Raw genomic sequence first — 19,484 nt, 5'->3', positions numbered from 1 at the left:
CTCCGGAATACCGAAAAAAATTCCATCTGTGTATACAATGAATGTTGATCGACGGAAGAAACGGACCAAACGAGAAAGGAAAAAAATACCAGACTGCAAAGTAGGTTCGCGTACTTAGCGTTCGCTCTTAGGTGATCAGTCACGTGTTGTCACGATTACGAAAATGTGAGCAAACCTAACATTTATAAGAAATTTAAGTGGGTGACCTTTTCTCTCCAATGATCGCGACTTGAATGACATGATCCAAATAAAGCCTTTTTTTCATTAAACATAAGATAATGAAAGGAGATAGCAGGTCAAAATGTCTCAAAATATAGGTGTTGCTTAACTCTATGATCTCTCCCGTTTTTTTTTTTTTAATATTATGATCGACGTCGCCACCTGAGAGAATCAGTACTGTTTGCGAACTTAAGCCATGTAATGGCTAACCATTTAAACAACCTGACAGTTAAAGTGCTTCTGCCTATCACTCCAAATGGCGAACTCTTCTGCTATCAAATTGCCACTTACATAACATAACCTTGGGAAAATAATGAACATTGCCGCTCAAAGAGGCCCTTATTGATCGGACGCGTTAAAAGACTTGATTTACAACCTGTCTGGCCCGTGAAAAAAAAACGAATATTGATGGGAAAAAAAAAACAAGAATAAAGAAAAAGAAAAAGAAAACAGCTTCAAGACAAATTAACTTGTTGCCCAAGCATGCAATTGTTAGCACAAAAAGCAAAGCGAAACAAACAAGCAAAAAAATATATAACTCTAAATATAATAATGAGGAATAAAATAATGAGTTTGAACTATACGATAAACACATTAGCAAGCGGCAAGAACAATGGGAAAGCAAATGCACTTTTGAAAAATATTTTCTGCACTCAAACATGCGTTTTCAACCGCACCATTTATTGAACCACTGACGAATATGATATCAACATGAACCTTCTCGAATCCCACCTACCATGAGCTATCATCGAAAAATGAGAAAAGAGGACGTTTTACATCAAAACTTGTGAAAAGCAATTTTACGGTTCTTTTCGTTGTCGATAAAGAACTTCACATCGGGCTCCATCGATCAAGGCAGGAAATGTTCTTTTAAAATTAATGTTATGATTGCGTTGAACTTTGACTTTTTTCATTTCACCGCAGCTTTCTGGACATCATAAAAATATTGAATTATTGAATGGAGTCAGTTGATAAGAAAACAAGTTGATTTTTGCGATACCACGATAAAGATGGCCCCATACATCAGCGGCATGCAATGGTTTTGTGAAGGGCAGGATCGCCTACCTTGCAATTCTTGCAAAAACTGAATACACTAAATTATTTTTTATGAATTCCGGGCTCATAAAAATCCCTGAAAAGAATTTCGGAAGGGTTTATATATAAAAGCAACACCTTAACAAAAGGACGATAAAAATTTCATTCACCCAGTAATTAGAAAATCGTGCTTCATATGTGAAACAAACGAAACTTTATCGACCGAAAATATTCAACAAACAAAAAAAATGCCGCAAGGAGACACCGAGTTAACCGTTCTATGGTAAGAAATAAATGCCTCTTTTCTTCAGTGTTCAAATATTAGTTTTGTTGCAAATGTTAAAAAAAAAAACAACTTCAATAGGAAAAATACTTATGGGGATATAAAAAGAGCAATTTTAAAAACGCAACAAACACAGAAGGAGCGGATAACGATTTTGCTGCCTTGTTGCAACGAGAGCGAACTAATTGTCCAAATTTCACGCAAAGAAAGTTGAGAGACAAAAGGACAAGAGTTCGCTTAGAGCTATTATTGTTGTCACTAATTGTGTTCTCCGGTTTGCTTCCTAACAGTTTACCGTCCAACGACACTTTGCAGCATGAAAAGAAAATTGTCTAAACACCTTGCAAAGGAAGTACGATTGCACAAGAAGAAGCCAAGCACACTATTGGTCATTTCTCTGTTATTTCACATTGCACATCCACAGTGAATCCGGTAAAATATGATAAACCCCTGGAAACGCTAAACCATTTAAAAGCGGGACTGCATTTTATAAACCGCACCGGTACTTGCGAAACCTTTTTTCCTACACATCGGTCATCCCTTTCTTTGTCCTTTTACTGTCGTCTGCAGACAGATCCCTATTTTTCAGTTTTCAAAAACCCATATGAGGAAAGTCATGGCTTTTAGTAAAACATTTTTAAACTTTTAATCCTAGAGTAAACGTGACTACCCTTTTATAGGAGTCTTCCCGGCTGTCGGAGTGGGAGGAAAATAGGGATTTTAAGATCTACTAAGGCGACGGTGACGAAAATGTCTCTTCTATATGTACCTTTGCACAGTCCTTAGTCTTTCCCGGTTATTTCATCTCGTTCAGTTCGTACAATGTGGGCGAATTATCTTAAAACTGAATTTATACGAACGGTTTAAGAGTAAAAATATAGAAGGAAAGATTTGCATTTGTGCACTCGCGTTGTCCTTAAAACCTCAAATTTGGTGATTTCACGTTGTTGTTCTACAGAGTACAGCAATAAAATGCGTGCAGCACGATTCTTTTTCCTCTTTTAACCAACGATATAATCGTTTTGTGGCACTCGTTTCTTAAACTCTTTAATATGTTGACACTAACTCTATAATCGTTTCTGTCCTCTGCCACTCGATTCATTCAGTTTTGCAGCTTGAAACTCAGTAGTTTCTTGCCGGCAGCTGCACATTCCTGGCACACATGATGAAACCTTGTAGTTCGCTCTCAACTCGTCAATGATACTTGCATGTGGTTCCAAAGCCCCACATAAAGGAATGCTTCTGATTTTCTTTTTAGTTTTTTGTTTGTTTTTTACTCCGACCGACCGTCCCAAAACATAGGAAACGCATTCGACAGTAAATAGAGAAAAACGGGGATGGCCTACATTCATAAAAGGGAAAATTTATCTTGATCAAACAACGGTGGCAGATGTTTCGCAAGGTTACAACGGAAGCTATTTACAACAAAGAACAAACGTCGCTAGACTTAAAACTGTAAACTACCAGGCATACACAACTTCAATTGAAAATATTTCGATTTCTCTTCTGTGGTTTTGAATTCAACTCTGACAAACTGCAATCAGCCAAACAGATTGTCTCCTGTCAGTTGGGGGGCTCTTGATCATTTTATCAGTGGTTGCCTCGAAGCGTTTATCAGCGATTATCAAAGCGGAGTAGCTGTGAACGTAATTGATAGCTAAGCGCACTTAGAATGCAAACAAATTAAGCATTTGCATTTCTTCATACCAAAAAGCGAGAAAAGATAATGTCCCAATAGAGCGAGTTTCAATCGAGTGTCGTAAAACCAAAACCCAAGTAATTACTTTGGCCAATCAAAAAGGACGGTGACAATCTGGTAAACCAATCAACACTCGAAGTAACCGACACAAAGCGCGGGAAAATGTGCACGAGCGAGCCACGATTGGTTTTGGTTTCACTTCTGATTGGTTGAAAAAGTGGCGTGAGAACTTTGAACCAATCACTGAGTGAAGTAATGCAAAACCAAAGTAATTCGCTCAATTGAAAACCGCTCTATAGGTATAAGCCTTTTAAGCCCTGCCCCACAACCTCAGCTCAAAGATTCATATCTGTGTTAGTGACACCATTTACAAAGAGTGGGGCACAAAATTCCTCGTGTTGCTGTAGTCTCACTGGCCTAATCCCTGCAGTACATATGGTCGGCATGGTGTGAAATCTTAAAAAGACTCACAGTGCATGAGATCACGAACGCAAAAAAAGCCAGGAGTCAAGGACATTTTGCCTGAAGATACTGGACTTAAAAGAGATACAAATAAAGATACAACGGAAATAAAAATGGAACGATAAGCAAAGGTCAATCTTCCAGCTGTATTGCAGTTCAGTTATCTATTGTAGAAATACATTCTCGTTCAAATTGCCGGTGCACAAACTAAAAAACGTTTGTCAGGCAAGGGGACTTCGCAAAGTGCTGGAATATTCTCTCTTCCGTTTCCGGTGCCACTTGTTCCCAATCCTGCGCAGCAATCTGTGCTTGTTCCAACCAAGTCTCTGCCTCAAGAGAGCGTTTTCACTCACGTGACTAGAAGGTATGCTAATTTGATGAAACAAAAGAAACTCTTTACATAAAAATATAGTTCAATTCCCAAAGGCTTAGGTTGGAACACCTATATATGGCCGCCGTTTCCTTGTTTTGGAACACCAACATGGCCGCCGTGACGTCACGTGAAAACACTCAATTGAAGGATTATTCTTGATTCTAAAATGGTTAGGTTTTTTCTTCTTCTTTTTTCTTTTTTCTTGGTAACCGACATTTTTTACTGTGTAAGATTGCCTCTTAGCAGGTGTTAATACACGTTTACGGCAACATTTAGAAGAAAAAATATTGACATTTAAAAGAAATGACATCCCCACTGTTGGTGATGTGGTAGTCTGTAGTCTAGTGGTTAACTGAAGGGGTTATTAATCAAACGTTCCCTGATTCGAGTCCTGCAAGTCCAGACATCGGGGTTCGGCTTGTTAAAGAAAATATGTTCATTTCCCATGATCCCTATCGAGCTTTCAGTGTCCAAAATGAACGATAATACTTCACTTGGAACAAATTGCCATCCCGTAGCTCAGCGCAATCATGAGCTCTCTCGGGGTCAACGTGCCACGGTGCGCTAAGTTAATCTCTGCTGAGTCACTTGGTTGCATTCTGTAAGATTCCGCCCGGTCCACTTCACTTGGAACAAATTGCCATCCCGTAGCTCAGCGCAATCTGAGCTCTCTCGGGGTCAACGTGCCACGGTATTCTTTCACATCGTCCAGCCATTGTCTTCTTGGACGTCCTCTGCCACGCTTTCCTTATACATGTACCTGTTAGTATAGTTTTTTGTAGACTGTTGTGACGTACTATGTGTCCATAATATGTTAGTTTGTCAGATTTTGTTCTTGATAGTAGTATTCTCTTCATTTCTTACTTTGTCCTTCTAGCCATTTTTCTGTATATCCACATCTCAAAAGCTTCAATCTTTCTTTCTGTATCTTTGTATAGCGTCCAATCATGTTTTATCCCCATACAAGGCTTTAGGGTGAATGTAGCAGTTCACAAGCCTCTGTCAGTCTTAAAGCAAGGGAGATATCTTTTGACGTGAATATATCTCTTCGCCTGATGAAAAGGGATTTTGCTTCATCAATTCTTTTGGTTATTTCTTGTTCCTTCTTTGCTTCTTCATTTACTATTTGACCCAGATATTTAAAGTGTTGGACTTGTTCTAGGCTCTTTCCATCTATTTTTATGTCTGCTTTGTTCCCTTTTGTTTTGCTAATAACCATGGTTTTTGTTTTGTCAGCGTTCATTGAGAGGCCCTTTTTCTCGCTTTCAGTCTTCACTGTGTTTACGATTTTCTGTAGGTCTTCGTTGCTGTTTGCCTGAAGTGTTGTGTCATCGACGTATCTGATGCTGTTGATGTTTGTTTCCACTGATGGAAAAAGCCTCTCAAATCGTTTGATTCTCTGAAGATATATTCTGTGTATATGTCGAAAAGATAAGGAGAAAGCACACAGCCTTGTCTCACACCTCTTTTAATTTCTGCCGAGTCTGATAAATCCTGGTCGACTATTATCGCTGCCTTTTGGTTCCAGTAATAATTCTGATGTCTTTTCCGTCAATTCCTGCTCTTTCCAATGCTTTTATGATTTCGTGGTGTTTCACTTGGTCGAATGCTTTAGAGTAGTCTATGAAGCATGCGTATATTTCTTTTTGCACTTCAAATTGTTTTTCGGCCAGAATGTTGAAACAGAAGATCTTCTTTCTTTATTTGCCTGGAAGACAAATTGTTCAGGTCCCATTTGTTCATTGAAGAATTCGCGAATTCGATCTTCGGAAGGACCAACGCTAAGGGCCTTACAAAAACTAATTATTCTGGTTTCTCAGATAAAGACTACAAACCGTAGCCGGCGTTTCACAACACTTGCTAGTGAAAAGAAGAGAAATGTGCGGAACGTTCAATAACCCACTCCCCGTTCGAAAAGATGAGGAGACTATGATCTCCGGCGTTGCGACTTACAATGCATTTGCGACCACCAATACAATTAAGTCCTGGAGAAGTCCGGAGGGGGATAGCTGATAAATGTACCGGTACTTTACTTCACAACAGGAAATTGTGTTTCCTCTTACCTTCACATGTAAGCTGCTCAAAAGTCTAGCCGGAGGTTAGAAGACTGGCAAGAAAGGGCCCCAGGCTTTCCACGGATTGAATCTTCTTGTGTTCTGTTAGCGGTTTCTGCCAGATCTGGAGGAAGGTGTAGTTTCTAGAGGAATCGAGTAAAAGAAGTGTTGGCAAGGCCTTATGTCGTACATTTTGAAACAAAAAAAATATATATATACAGTCAGTAAGGAATGACAGAAAGAAAGCGCAAATACTCGAACAGAAGTGTACCTCGATAGTCATCTTTTTTCGCCTCAGTTTGAAGGCGAGGTCGAAGGACTCCGGCGAATGACCAACCAGTGAGTTCAACCGAGGCAACCGAATGATGTGGAAAAGACCTGTTATAAAATCAACCCGTCAGAACTCAAGAGCAAAATAAACAAACAAACAGACTGGCCCTGAAAAAAAAAAATAAAAAAAAAATAATAATAATAATAATTTATTCATTTCTAACATGACTATGATCAGATGCGCATTCTTAAGTTATAAATACGAGATAATATAAATAATAGATAAATATCTAACTAAAAATATGGCAAGGACTACTAATACATCAAAAAATATATATACAATATGGTAAAAACTAATTGATAAATAATTAGCGAAAGTATTATTAAAATCTCTGTTACGTATATGCATGTCTAAAAAGAAAGATCTTAAGATGAGCTTTAAGACTATTTACACAAGTGATTGAGCGAAGCTCACTAGGCAGAGAGTTTCACAATGACGGCGCTGAGACGGTGAATGCCCAATCTCTTAGCGTGGCCTTAGATTTCACTGATGGCATAGCTAGGAGTAAAGTATTACAACCCCTGAGAATATAGCATGATGTCTTGACACTTATTAAGGACTGTACATATCACTCTTGTTCACGAATCACTCTGCAGTGAAACAAGAACAAATCCTTTTCACACTAATACAAGACTCGGAATAGGGACATCGTTTATTGATAGCTAGACTATAATAATACGGGCGGCGGCGGAAAAGAAAGGAAAAAAAACTATTTAACGACTCAGAATCCAATATAAAATTCTTACAATTCATTTGAACGACAGTAAGTTATAGCCAAGCTAATATACAGTCACGTTGAGGTTACAGCCGCGAAATTGACACAAGGGATAAAGAAATCATGGGCATCAAGTGACCTTGAGCCCCTCACGAACTAGAGCAGAAATAGGAGCACGCAAATGCCTCCTACACAGTAACAACCACATACCGACTGCTAAGCAACGCGTGTGTTCCAAACGCGATAAAATACACTTTCCTTGAAGTCTTAAGGTTGCAGCTAGCAGTAGTAGTAGTAGTAGACACTTTATTGACGTGTCCAAACCCTCTAGTTTGGGCGATATCCCTTATAATAATGTGGAGACAATTATAATAAATAACATTATTCAAAAAAAAAAAACAAAAAACTGCCTACTAGATGCATAAATTATAAAATAAGAATTAAGAAAACAATTAAGAATTACACAGATAACAGCCCCTGCAGCCATCAATCCATCTAGCAAAGAGCCGCGGTCACACCATGTGTACGGTTTTTAAAAATGGCTAACGATGCAACTGACCAGTCTACAGTTGTGAGTTTGCTCCTAAATAGCGCAATGTATGTTTGCCATAAGTTACTGTGTTCTACCTAGGAATTCAGGGTTTTCGTTTGAGGCCATTCCATGCCAATATTTGAGGGGTTTGTTTTATTCTTAATTATAATTATTTTTACTTACTTTGTAAAGAGAATGCGAGTGAACTCCAGCCTTGCCTGGGAAACTGATTCTTGGGTTCCAGAAACACTGGAAACAGCGTTTCTGAGTGTTCTATGTTTAAAATGGCCTGGGAAATATGTCCGCTAACATACTTTACAAAACTGTCGAAAACCCTGGGAAATTAGCTGAATTCGATCGAGCTGAAAGCATGTACATGTTAGACGCCCCTGGTTGGTTGATAGCCCATTTCCAAGTTGCTGCATGCCTCAGTTTCAAAGCGAGTACTGGTGCAAAACCATTCAAATGGAAATGAGTTGCGTATGCTTATGCAAATCAAACTCATTTCCCTTGCAATAGTTGAGCACCAAGGCTCACTTGGAAACCGAGACTAACAGCAACTCGGAAATGGCCCAATCTATCTGATACAGAAGCACAGGACCAATGCCAGACGTGCTAATTAACTGGGTGTTGATTTTCAAAAGGGAGGAAAGTTGGTGTCCCCGGAGAGAAAAACCTCGACTGAAATTCAGAGGGGAGAGGTGCAGATAAAGACCACTTCCCCAGCCTGACTCCCCATGCATACAGAGATCATGCTTGCTTCTGCTCCGACGACTTCTCAGTTGCAAGAGTGGCGCCATTTTTAAATCCAATGACATAACAAGAAACAAAACCATAAAAATTGCAAAACTAGCAGCCCCCAATGTAGGATTAATTATGACAGGACATGTTAAAATTACCGTGGTAATCTTGATAAACTGGGTTCGTTTCGTTATCAGAGCCAACAAAGGATTCCAATTTCACCACAGTATCACAAAGTCTCTGCATGCGGCGAATCAAGGCTGACTCCTAAAAAAAAAAGCAAAAGCGAGCTTCACATATTTATATACTTAGGAAAGCCTAAGGGCGGACCTCCTCAATTATTAGTTATGTTTTTGTTTTCAGGTATTCTTATAACTAGTCTGCTTACTAGTCGACCAGTCCAGACTTGCTCTGACTTCCGCAGCACGTCACTATAATTTCGTCTCTTTACTCGGGCTCTTTCTTGCTCTTTCTCTATTCTTTGTTGTTTGTCACTAAATTTAGCCCGTTTTCTCTTGCTGTCAGTCGCTCTCTTTCACGTTGATCATCGCTTGCTCATCGCCTGCTAACTGTTTTTTTTTCCTTTCTTTCTCTTCTTCCCTCGTTTTACGACATTTAAAAAAAGATACGCAGCTTAATTTTGGGTTGTCTTCAAACTTTTCACTTGCTTTACTAAAAGTCTAAAGAGCAGTGGCAAATGCAGAACGCTGGCCATGCAACTTCCCGCCAAAAAAACGCGGGTACCAACACAAGCAACTTCCCGCCTAAAAAAAAAAAAACACGGGTACCAACCAACACACGCAACTTCCCGCCAAAAAAAAAAAACGCGGGTTCGCGTATTGGTTTATAAGTTGAACGTAAGGACGGACAGACGTACAACGACGACATAACCAAAATCAAAATTCCTCGCATTGATGGATTAACATATTTTCTTAATCATGGTACTCCGCCCGCACGCCTTTGGTGCGAGGAGCTCCGCTAAAATTAATTGCACAACGGAACATTTCACGACTTATTGTTTACAACCTCAATACATGTACTTATCTTAAGCTAAAAGTGAAGCTAAAGGTACAGGTCGGCTCGAGTTTAAACCAAGATGGCTGGAATTGCAAAGCATTAAAAGGTCCAATGGCATTTGAAGCTGAGCTATTTCTTTAATGCTGCATACAAACCTGGAACAGGTGAGTGGGAGCCGTTATGAGACATACAGCAAATGCTGAGCGCATCAAAGCACGTAATTGGAAAAGAAATCTGGTCAAAGTAGTATTAATGGCACTTGGTGTGCTATTCTCTTCACCCCAGAGCGGCGAGCCAAGGCCATGAAGAACTATACGAAGAATTGTTCTGTTTTCAAGCTAAAACAAGAAAGGAAATTTCTTGATTGCAACATAATTTTAGGAACCCCCAAACCCAAAACCAGATTTTAACTGTTTCTGCCTGCAAAATCCCCACGAGTGACAGCATAAATTGCAAGCGAGGAGCATAAAAGGGCTTCTGTTTTCTCCCCTTGTCACGCACCTTTTCGATTTCGTACCTCAGTTCTACAGACTGGAGATAAAGTGGCTAATATGTTGTTCCTTCTTTAGTCGAAGGTTGCGGGACCAGATTCCGGGATGTGGGTCGCGGGTTATTTGTCACCATGTGCAGATGACGGGTACCCTGACCGTTTACAAAATAAAATCTAATAATTCTTGAAAAAGTGCTGTACCATGAACCATGCAAGTACAGGTGTAAGTTACCGGTAATTCTTAAGCACTGTAAAATGAAGACGATTTTTACCTAATATTTCTAAACCATGTTTACTCTGGTTGTGTGACATTCATATGTTTACTCACATGCCCCAATCTGGGCCATTTAGTTTGTCACTAATCAGTCCTCTACGATTTCAAAATGCATTTGCTGTGCCCATGCCGATGAGATGTAACCACTTGCACAGTTTTTTCCAATGACTCAGAGTCAGCGATAACTTTGATGTTCCAAAAGGTGATTTCCCTCAACTCGCAATTGACAAGCTGAGTCAAGTTGCTTGAAAGGTGTTAAAAAAACAGGGACCACTGAGGGGGAGGGGCTGGGGGGCTACAGCCCCTCTCCACTTTTTCTTACAGTATTGTTTTTGGTTTGATCAAAGACTTAGTAATTTACACTACTCATACATAATACCAAGACCTAGTCACCCCCTCCTTCCCCTCCCTCACTTTGAAACTTACTCTGCGGCCCCTGATAAAACAACGTTCTATTTTGGAACCTGCCTTGCTCTTGATAATCACATGAGCTAATACACATCGGAAATTAACTGGCCAATTCCAGAATACGTAGGAACTCAAGTTGCAAGAGATAGCACAAAATTTAGAAAAAAACATGTTGCAGCTTTGTGAGTTGTAAGTGCTGTGGAAACTGGAGATAAGCGCCGGCCTGATGGGCCTTCTGGCTCGACTAAGCAGTGGCTTTTAAGTGCTGTGAAAAGTATTAAAAGCAACTTGCAACTTCCAAAAAATTGCGGCTAATGTCTGCAGGAAAGTATGGACATTTTTTGTGCAACTTGTGTCCCACCAAAACGAGTTTCCAAAAAATTACACAAGCTTTACCTGCACATGTATCAGGAATGATTTCAAGCGATTTTTCTTACCCCTTTTTCGGATGTGCTAAATCCCCCATCCTTGACGGTTGATGTTATTCGGGATATTAAAGTTTCGTAGACAGTAGCCGGCTCATAATTCGACCTTGTACATAAAAATGACATATTATTCTTTTCAATCAGACCACAAACAAAAGTCAGCATAATAATAATTATTCCAAAATATAAGCTCACATTCTCTGGAGACACAATAGTCAATATTGTGGCAAATGCAGACAAAGTTGTAAGAGAGGTAGGGACTGCAAGCAGAGAGGGCCAGAAGCCTTTGGTCCAAGTATGGGAAGTGGGGGGCAGGCCCCCTACTCCTTCCCTAGGAACAAGGGTCATTAGCCTTTGTCAAATACGAGAGAGAAAAAGGAAGAAAAAAGGCTAAAAGAAAGTAATAATACTGTTATAGCAAAGGTGGTAAATGTGATTGACCAACAAAGTCTTCTCTACAAATTTTTGTATATGATGGGTTGAGAAGGCCCTCACAGTGGTGTACAGGTTTGTTACCATTTATTCATTTAAATAATCTTTTCAATCATACTGTACCTTATTTCTATTTACATGTACCACTATTTCTTTAAGTTGATTTATTTTTGAATGATTGTTTATTGCTGCAGCAGTGAGCAACTTCTAACAAGTAGTTGCAAAGAACTGTAGAAAACATGAAAACAAATAGGATTCAAGTTAATTTCCCTGCTATTTCACAGAAAACTGCTCACAATTACTAATCCAGCAATCAAACGAAATGAAAGCTCATCAATTGCAGTTTAGTATCACATCCCAAATGATTACATCATTGGTACATGTCATTAATATTATTCAATTACCTGTATTCATGATATTCCTGCAAACTAACTTCCTGTCTTTTCACGGGACATTCCAAAAGGTCTGCTGCTTCATTTGTAACACTAAATGTCCGAACAGGGACTGAGTATACTCTCTCCTCATCCATAACTTTGGTCAAGTCAAAGTAGTGTCCAAATTTGGCATAGGACAAAGTAGACTGTTTTTTAAAGAAACAGAACCTATTTCAGGACAGACTGAGGCACCTTATGCAAATTACATGTACATGTAATTCAACATTATTGAGATGTTTTCCTTAGTACTTTCTTAGCTTTACTTGATGAAATTATATACATGTATGAAATGGATTATATTATATATGAACTGCGGATATAAAATCAAGTGAAGCTATGATCCTCACAGTTATGAACACAATTATTGCAATTACGTAAAGAAGCCTGAAAAATTCAGGACTTCAAAGGGTTTTGAACCCGTGACCTCGCGATAACGGTGCAATGCTCTAACTAACTCAGCTATGAAGCCACTGACGTTGGGAGCTGGTCATTTGTGGGTTCCAATGTTCCCGGGAGGAATAAATCAACGATGAAATGATATATGAAATGGATCATATATGAACTGCAGATACGAAATCAAGTGAAGCTATGATCCTCGCAGTTATGAATGCAATTTTTGCAAAAATTGTGTTCATAACTGTGAGGATCATAGCTTCACTTGATAAGATTTACTTATAGAATATTATTTTGATTGTTTGATGACATCCAAACCTTTCACCGTTGTGATTTACCTTTCATCTTTCAAAAGTCAATTCCCAGAGATGAATTTTTAAAGTAGTGGTTGCAATTTGGAAGGTTGATTAAGACAAAAAACTAACCTCAAACTTGGGCTGAGTTTGATATCTCCATGCAATCCTCATGGATGAATCTGTCGAAGAAACCTTTTGCTCTGTTTCCTGAACATGGGCACCAGACGTTTTGATTTCCTTGTCATCTATATCCTTAGGAAGATCCTGACAACATCATAGAAAAACAGCAAAAAATTATGATTTTCTTGTCATAAGCCAATGGCAAACTACATGTAGTTTTTATTTGTGTGCAGAGGCCACAATCATGATACGTTTTTGCCAATGCAAGTAGTCCAAGAGTGGCAAGTCTCCGGATGCATGGTTTGGGAAGTACAGTGTACTTTACCTTGAGTGCATTTTAAAATGATCAGATGATCTGCCTTGTGCTGGCATTTCTGGATTAATTTTTGCCCCGTGAATCAAGAATCAAAAATTAAGTTCTAATCGTTATTTAGCTCATGTAAAAATAAAACAATTACATGTATGTTACATACATGTACTACTACTACTACTATTACATTGTACCACTACTACCACTACCACTACCACTACCACTGCCACTGCCACTGCCACTGCCACTGCCACTGCCACTGCCACTGCCACTGCCACTGCCACTACTATCATTATTATTATCATCATTATCATGAGTCTACTTAAATATCATTATTATTATCATCATCATCATGATGGTAATTTATTATTATTATCATTGTTATTATATCTTGGTATCACGTTATTTACCTTCAAAATGCTGCTAGGATCAGGCTCTGAAGATGCCAAAAATATTGCATGACCAGATACAATTCCCTCAGCTAGAAAATACTTTGACAGCTGCCTTGCATAGGAACCAAAGGTATCTTCCTCTAAAAAGACACTGCACATTAATTTTTTTTTTTAAACTAAACCTACCGAATTATTATTATACCCAACAAAGGAAACTTAGACAGTCACTGTAAGACAAAATAATATACAGTGATGACAATACATGTAAAGACCACAATGCTGATGATGACAGCGACGGTGCCAATGATAATGCTGATGATGCTGATTAATGGTAAGATAATAACAATCAAAAGAAATATTGGACAAGTTTGTAAAGGCACATACCTACCATGAAAATGGTTCCTACAGCAATGCCGCCTCCTAAATATTTTAAAACACGAAAACATTTTTTTTCTAAAAATGATAAATAAAAATTAATCTTTATATGCATGGCTAATGCACCGATCAACTCAAAACTTCAACATCCCTTCCCCTGGGCTTTGGCTTTTGGCATTTGAACTTGCCCCTCGGGGCAAAATGGTGTTCAAATGCCCTACCCAGCCTACATGTACCATATCATCAGATTTTGTAAAACATGTAATTTTTCCTCAAAAGATTCCTTTATTGTATCCGCCATTTTGAACGCTTTAATTTTTTAAAGTATTTATGTACATTACCCACTCGCATACCCTTTGATTGACATGGCGGTTTCTTTTGGAGTGTCGGCCTGCCTTCAAAAAATCAGTTGCACTGCAACAGATTTTTTTAAGTGGACCGATTTTAATTTGAATGAATCGGTCGTTCATCGGTGACCCAGTGGCAGTTGATTACCTCTAACAGAAACATACAACTTTCAGAGCTTTAACAATTAAATGCGGGGTGTGAAAACTTACCACACTTCCGGTTCAATTTTCCCCACCCCACACAGGCAAAGGTCAAACTCCCCACTCCCCGGGCACAGAAGATTGAAGTTTTGATTTGATCGGGGCATAAAAACTACATGTATAAAAACAAGAGGCTAGTCGGGTAGCCTACACTTTGTTCAATGGATTTTTAGTTGATTTCCTTTAAAGTTTACAGTACATTGCAGTGTTTTTTCTGTTACATTATCTTGCTCAATCTAGTTCAATTCTGCAGTCCGAAGTCCAAGTCCACATTCTGTGACCCAATGATGGTGTCACCCGTAGGTCAGATTGTAAAATAGTTGTTTACATTTAAAACTGTTATGAACAACAATGATTCCAATGCCAATCACATGCGTTACAAGTTTCTATGAAGATATTTAAAAATATCTAATACTTTTTTTTAACAATGGTGCACCTATCAATGTTAAGCCCCAAGGGGGCATGGGGTGGGGATTTTGACATTTTCTGAAAAAGAGAGTCAAATTCCCTAACCCGCGATAAGATAATTGGCCAAAAGTATCAAAAGCCCCCACCCTGAGGTGGGTAAAGGTGGCCAGAATATTACCCTTAAGTAAATTTTCAGCTCCGAATATTGCATTTCTAGCTTTTTGATTGGCTAAAAAACTCCGACTATGAGCCAATAGTCGAAGTTTTACATCATATGGAAAATAGTGCGCCAAGATGCTCTTTCCGGACGCTTTGTAAAATTGTGGAAATAAAAATCGGCTGCGAAACCCGGTTTGAGAATTTACTAAAACAATTATTCCATTCTCCCTTGTTGGATATGAAGTGATTATAACCAACTCGCGCTACGCGCTCGTTGGTTATTTTATCACTTCATATCCAACTCGGGCTCATGGAATAATTGTTATTTAGACCTTGCTGCACACAATAAGAGACTGCAAATTATGTATACATGTACAGCACTCACCTTTCGTTCGGCCACCACTCGCAAGCCTGGGAAGTTCATTCGAATGCCTTCTGGGTATTTTCCAAGATTGCAGAGTTATTTTCAGACAACCTCGTTCCCAGGGCCTTTCCCTCAATACTTGGGGAGGGAAAAGCCTTGGGAACAAGGTTGACTTCCAAGCCCTCTTCATTATCCAAGATCAAAATCCCCACCTTGGGGATATGTCGTACGACCAAAATCCCCACTCTGGGGACAGACCTCACAGTCAAAGTCCCGTGGGTGGTAACATTGATAGGTGCATAACGGAAGAATTATAAAATAATATGTGTAAAATTAACCTAATAAGAACCCTCCGAGACCTTTAAAATGAGAAATGGAGCGTACCTTTTTGAGGATGAAAACTAGCACTCATTCAAGTAAATAATATTGAGATTACGACGCTACAATGTCATGTACGTTTAAGTAACTTTCTAAGCTTAAATCGGCTAAAATCTACAGTAGCTGAATCTGTAGATAAAAAACGGAGAAGCCTTTGCTGTTAATTATTCGTTAAGCTGCAAACTTACCGATCATATTGTCCATGGACGGCACTCCTGAAGATATTAAAAGTTGATTGTTGTGCAGAGACGGTCTTGTTCCTGGGGGATAAATGGTGCGGCTGCGGATACCTTTCTTTCTAAAGCTGGTTGCCATGTTGGTTTATTTCACATTAAGGTGTCATATATCAACGATCTACCAATTTGAATGGAGTAGCCGCTGAAATGTACAGCATTCCCACTTTTTTGCTCGAGCTTGATCGGTCACTCAGGCTTACTGTTTTCTTTTGTTTAATGATCAGCATTGCAGATAATCGGCTGATGAGCTAGTACTACCTCTTTCGAATTTGTCAAAAATATACATCCCAAGTAGCATTTACCGATGCATTTACCACAAACAATTCTTATTTCCCGCTTCGCGGGCGCTCGCAAAGTGCACACACACTCCAGAACGAACCAATCCGAGCAGTTGTTGTGAATTCGTTCACTCACAATAAAAAGAACCAATAATCGAGCCAATGAGGAATCGTTTTGAAACTAGAGGCGAAAGTGGAATTCAGAGGAGATCTGGTGACCAATTTGTGACTTCTTGGCGATCGGTCACGTCAGTACTCCACTTCAAAGTCGAGGAGGGTTTTCATAAATTTAATTTGCGACAAGGATTTTCACTCTGCCTCGAAAATGAGTGCAAATGGAGCGCCTTGTTCATACTCCAACCACACTCTCGAGAAGGTAGCAAAAACTAAGGCTAGTCTGGAAAGTTTCTATGCTAATTTGATAACCCAGCATCAAGAAAGGCAAAACAGGTCTGTAATGTCCGTCGACACTTTTTTTCAGTTTATTTGTAAATAAGAGATTCCGTTCAAGAAGTATATCTCCTCTGAGTGCCCTAATCTGTAAATTCATTCTTCGAGGTGGAGCTTTAAAGACAGCGTTGAGTAAATATCTTGATTGTAGATGGAGAGTTTTGGAAATCAACATGGAACAACAAGGTTTAACGGAAGAAGAGGTTTGTTACGTGCTAATTTTTTTGTCCAGCCAATCATTATTCACAACCGTGTACTGAATAACCGAAGCTACAATTGTAGTTCAGAAATAAAGCGCTCGTTCATTTTATTTGCGAAGAAATCGATTAAAGGTATCCTCTTCATGTACGTACAGATTAGTGTTAAAGCTGTTTCGACGCAAATTGATTGGTCGATGGTCGTAAATTTTTGACACATTGATCATGAAATGTTCATGTACAATCTGAATAAATCCCTTGTGCTGTTGATTGTTTTGAATTTCGTTAATATAATCTGAAATGAGTACGATAGTTACTGAGCTTACTTCGTCTTTCGCATGATTATCTTAAATGTTTCTTCCCTTTTACAAATTTATGCAGAAGCAAGGTATATTTTGTCCGAGTTAAAGCTTAACTTTTTTAACATTCTTGTGTGTTACGTTACATTTTCACCATATTTTAATCGCTGTACGAAGGGGAAAAAATTAAAAATATATTTATGATATTGCAAACCTTATGACGAAAGTAACAAAATAGAGAGCCAATGTTGCAAGGTTAATATGTGCTAAATTAATGCCAAGTAATTCTGCGTATTTGCATGGTAAACCGCAATGATTTTCATGACAATTGAATGACACAGCACGGTAAGGATGTTATTTGCTGCCAGAGGGCAATAATTTCCTATTTGTTGAAAATTTCCATTTGGTTCAGACTTGAATTTGTCTACCAATATTTTGTTTGAAAAGTGCAAGACAGCACTGCAATTGTATATTGTTTTTAGTCATTGCAATTAATAATATGGATGTTAAAGCCAAACTGAATTAAACAATTTCAAGAGTGTGAGCTTAGCTGGATACTGGATACGTTCCAGTTGTCTGTCACCTTAACAGCATTGATTAAGGTAATAATGAGCGGAATTGTTCATTGTCTGTGAAGGCACTGAACTCAATGGCGCTGTCTCTGTTTTGTGAACTTTAAAAAGAGATGAGTTACTACACAGTGGCAAGAGTGTATCTTCTATGATTGGCCAATACGAAGGCCATATTAATTGAAACAGTGCTGCAAACTTGTACACTTGAATTCATGTTGTGCTTTCTGCTTGATTTGACTTTAATTAAGATTATTATAAGCACCTTGCTGCCATTGTTTTGTTGTCCTATATTGTTGGTTCCTTGCTTTTTGCTTTTTCCACTTTCATTATTTGTATTCTGAGCCAAATACATTAGTGGAGAAACAAATAATATGAGCTTTAAGAGCTTAATAACTTGTGGCAACAGTGACAGGGCTTTCAAAGTTACTGGATGTGCAAGATTAATCCTAGGTTGTCAAGACACTAAATGTCTGAAAGGTTTGCAACAGACTGCCACTGTATTAGAAAAGTACCCTGTATAAGCTGACATTTTGTGGGAAAAATCAGGATTCACACTATCATGACAATAGACCAATTCGGCTAACTCAATGTTGTACCCAATTCAAATCTCTCGGGGTTAAGATTCTTTGTGTGTTGAATTTGCATGACAATAAACCATTCACATTTAAATGATATGGAAATACTTGGAACAAAACGTTTTATTCCCAAAAGACTCGAATTGGGTACAACATTGAGTTAGCCGAATTGGTTTATTCATGAAAAGTCATGGAATTTGAAAATGCACTTTCCAGGCCTGGAAAAGTCATGGAATTTGGGTAAAATGGCCAAGGGCATGGAAAAGTCATGGAATTTTATTTTCTTTTCCCGTCTACGCTCTTTTGCTTGATAAAAATCTTGTATATATCCTGCAATTGGTCTAATGAATTAAATGATATCTACATAACCTGTTTTGCTGCATAATTTGAGTCTTTGGGGTCTCGATATTTTTTGGTCATTAAATTTCATTCCTCATTTTCAGTGTGACTGCTGAAAAATTCTTTTTTTTTGTAATGTACCATGCAGGGCTGTACTTAAGTCAATAGCCATATCACGACAATGGCTATGGTGAACAGCCAGCTACTTTCTACAGCCCTCTGTAATATTAAATACATAGAGGATATTACATGGCCGCGCGGGGATACAAATTTTATCTTCGAGTGCTGAAGGTATCTCTCACGAGTGAGCAAAGCGAACGAGTGAGAGATACTTTCAGCACGAGAAGATAAAATTCGTATTCCCAAGCGGCCATGTAATGTTCTGTTTATTATATAGATATTGCTGAAATGTCCAAATTTAAAACAACTTGTTTTATTAATTTTCAAAATGATGAAAAAGTGGTCACCAACCGCTAAAACACGCATGTTGTGTAACAGAAAACAAGATATGAAAGTTATGAAAAAGAAATCATGATAATGTCAAATTTTGCAATAAAAATGTTAATGCAGTAGAGGAGAATTATATTAAAGCACACAAGTATCTTACAATGAAGAGAAAGCTCGCGTTTTATTGGCTAATTGTGTTGGTTACCATGAGAACACCTATATCCTCACATGTGAAAGATAAAAATGATATGTTCACTGCGCGCGGTGAAGATATGATTTTTTAGTAAAAGGAGAAATCCTGGTATTTCATCAATATCAATAAAATAATGTAGTTTATTTGATATAATCTGCAAAAATGAAAGAAGTGTAAACTTTTGAAATTGAGTTTACTGGCTTAGCTGAGTTAAGGCTTCTTTTAGTCACC

The 19,484-nt window shown here is 38.5% G+C and overlaps 2 protein-coding genes across 5 annotated transcripts in view; one reads left to right on the top strand and one right to left on the bottom strand.

The window, feature by feature from the left end:
- Positions 1-1,556: 1,556 nt before the first annotated feature.
- LOC137970397 (elongator complex protein 4-like) lies at positions 1,557-16,274 on the bottom strand. Of its 3 annotated transcripts, none has more exons than XM_068816926.1 (11): positions 15,856-16,274; positions 13,824-13,855; positions 13,454-13,573; positions 12,743-12,877; positions 11,895-12,070; positions 11,071-11,164; positions 9,617-9,799; positions 8,603-8,711; positions 6,397-6,503; positions 6,135-6,268; positions 1,557-5,779 (listed from the first exon to the last, which is right to left on the bottom strand). In XM_068816926.1, the coding sequence occupies exons 1-10, from the start codon at positions 15,980-15,982 to the stop codon at positions 6,152-6,154; spliced, it is 1,200 nt and encodes a 399-aa protein (XP_068673027.1). In that variant the 5' UTR covers positions 15,983-16,274; the 3' UTR covers positions 1,557-5,779; positions 6,135-6,151. The 3 variants fall into 3 exon arrangements, with proteins under 3 accessions (XP_068673027.1, XP_068673025.1, XP_068673026.1); XM_068816924.1 differs by having other exon boundaries at positions 1,558-5,779; positions 13,454-13,575; positions 13,820-13,855; XM_068816925.1 differs by having other exon boundaries at positions 1,559-4,067; positions 13,454-13,575; positions 13,820-13,855.
- A 126-nt stretch (positions 16,275-16,400) lies between these two features.
- Positions 16,401-19,484, top strand: part of LOC137970396 (serine/threonine-protein kinase 38-like) — a 21,981-nt gene continuing 18,897 nt past the window's right edge. Inside the window, exons 1-2 of one of the 2 annotated variants that reach the window (XM_068816922.1) lie at positions 16,401-16,631; positions 16,783-16,834. In XM_068816922.1, coding sequence (XP_068673023.1) covers positions 16,507-16,631; positions 16,783-16,834 — 177 coding nt within the window. In that variant the 5' untranslated portion in view covers positions 16,401-16,506. Of the gene's footprint in view, positions 16,632-16,739; positions 16,835-19,484 lie in introns of both variants that reach the window. The other variant, XM_068816923.1, reaches the window with a different exon arrangement.

The sequence above is a fragment of the Montipora foliosa genome, chromosome 9 (assembly GCF_036669935.1).
Source record: "Montipora foliosa isolate CH-2021 chromosome 9, ASM3666993v2, whole genome shotgun sequence".
NCBI lineage: Eukaryota > Metazoa > Cnidaria > Anthozoa > Scleractinia > Acroporidae > Montipora > Montipora foliosa.
This window is presented reverse-complemented; position numbering and strand designations above follow the sequence as displayed.

Bases quoted from the DNA above. Each gene is read 5' to 3' on its own strand.
- LOC137970397 (XM_068816924.1), bottom strand. From the start codon at position 15,982: ATGGCAACCAGCTTTAGAAAGAAAGGTATCCGCAGCCGCACCATTTAT. The intron at 11,165-11,894 runs GTAATTGAATAA...TTTATGTACAAG, and splicing joins CAGGAATATCATGAATACAG to GTCGAATTATGAGCCGGCTA. The intron at 8,712-9,616 runs GTTTGTATGCAG...TTTTTTTTTTAG, and splicing joins CTCCCACTCACCTGTTCCAG to GAGTCAGCCTTGATTCGCCG.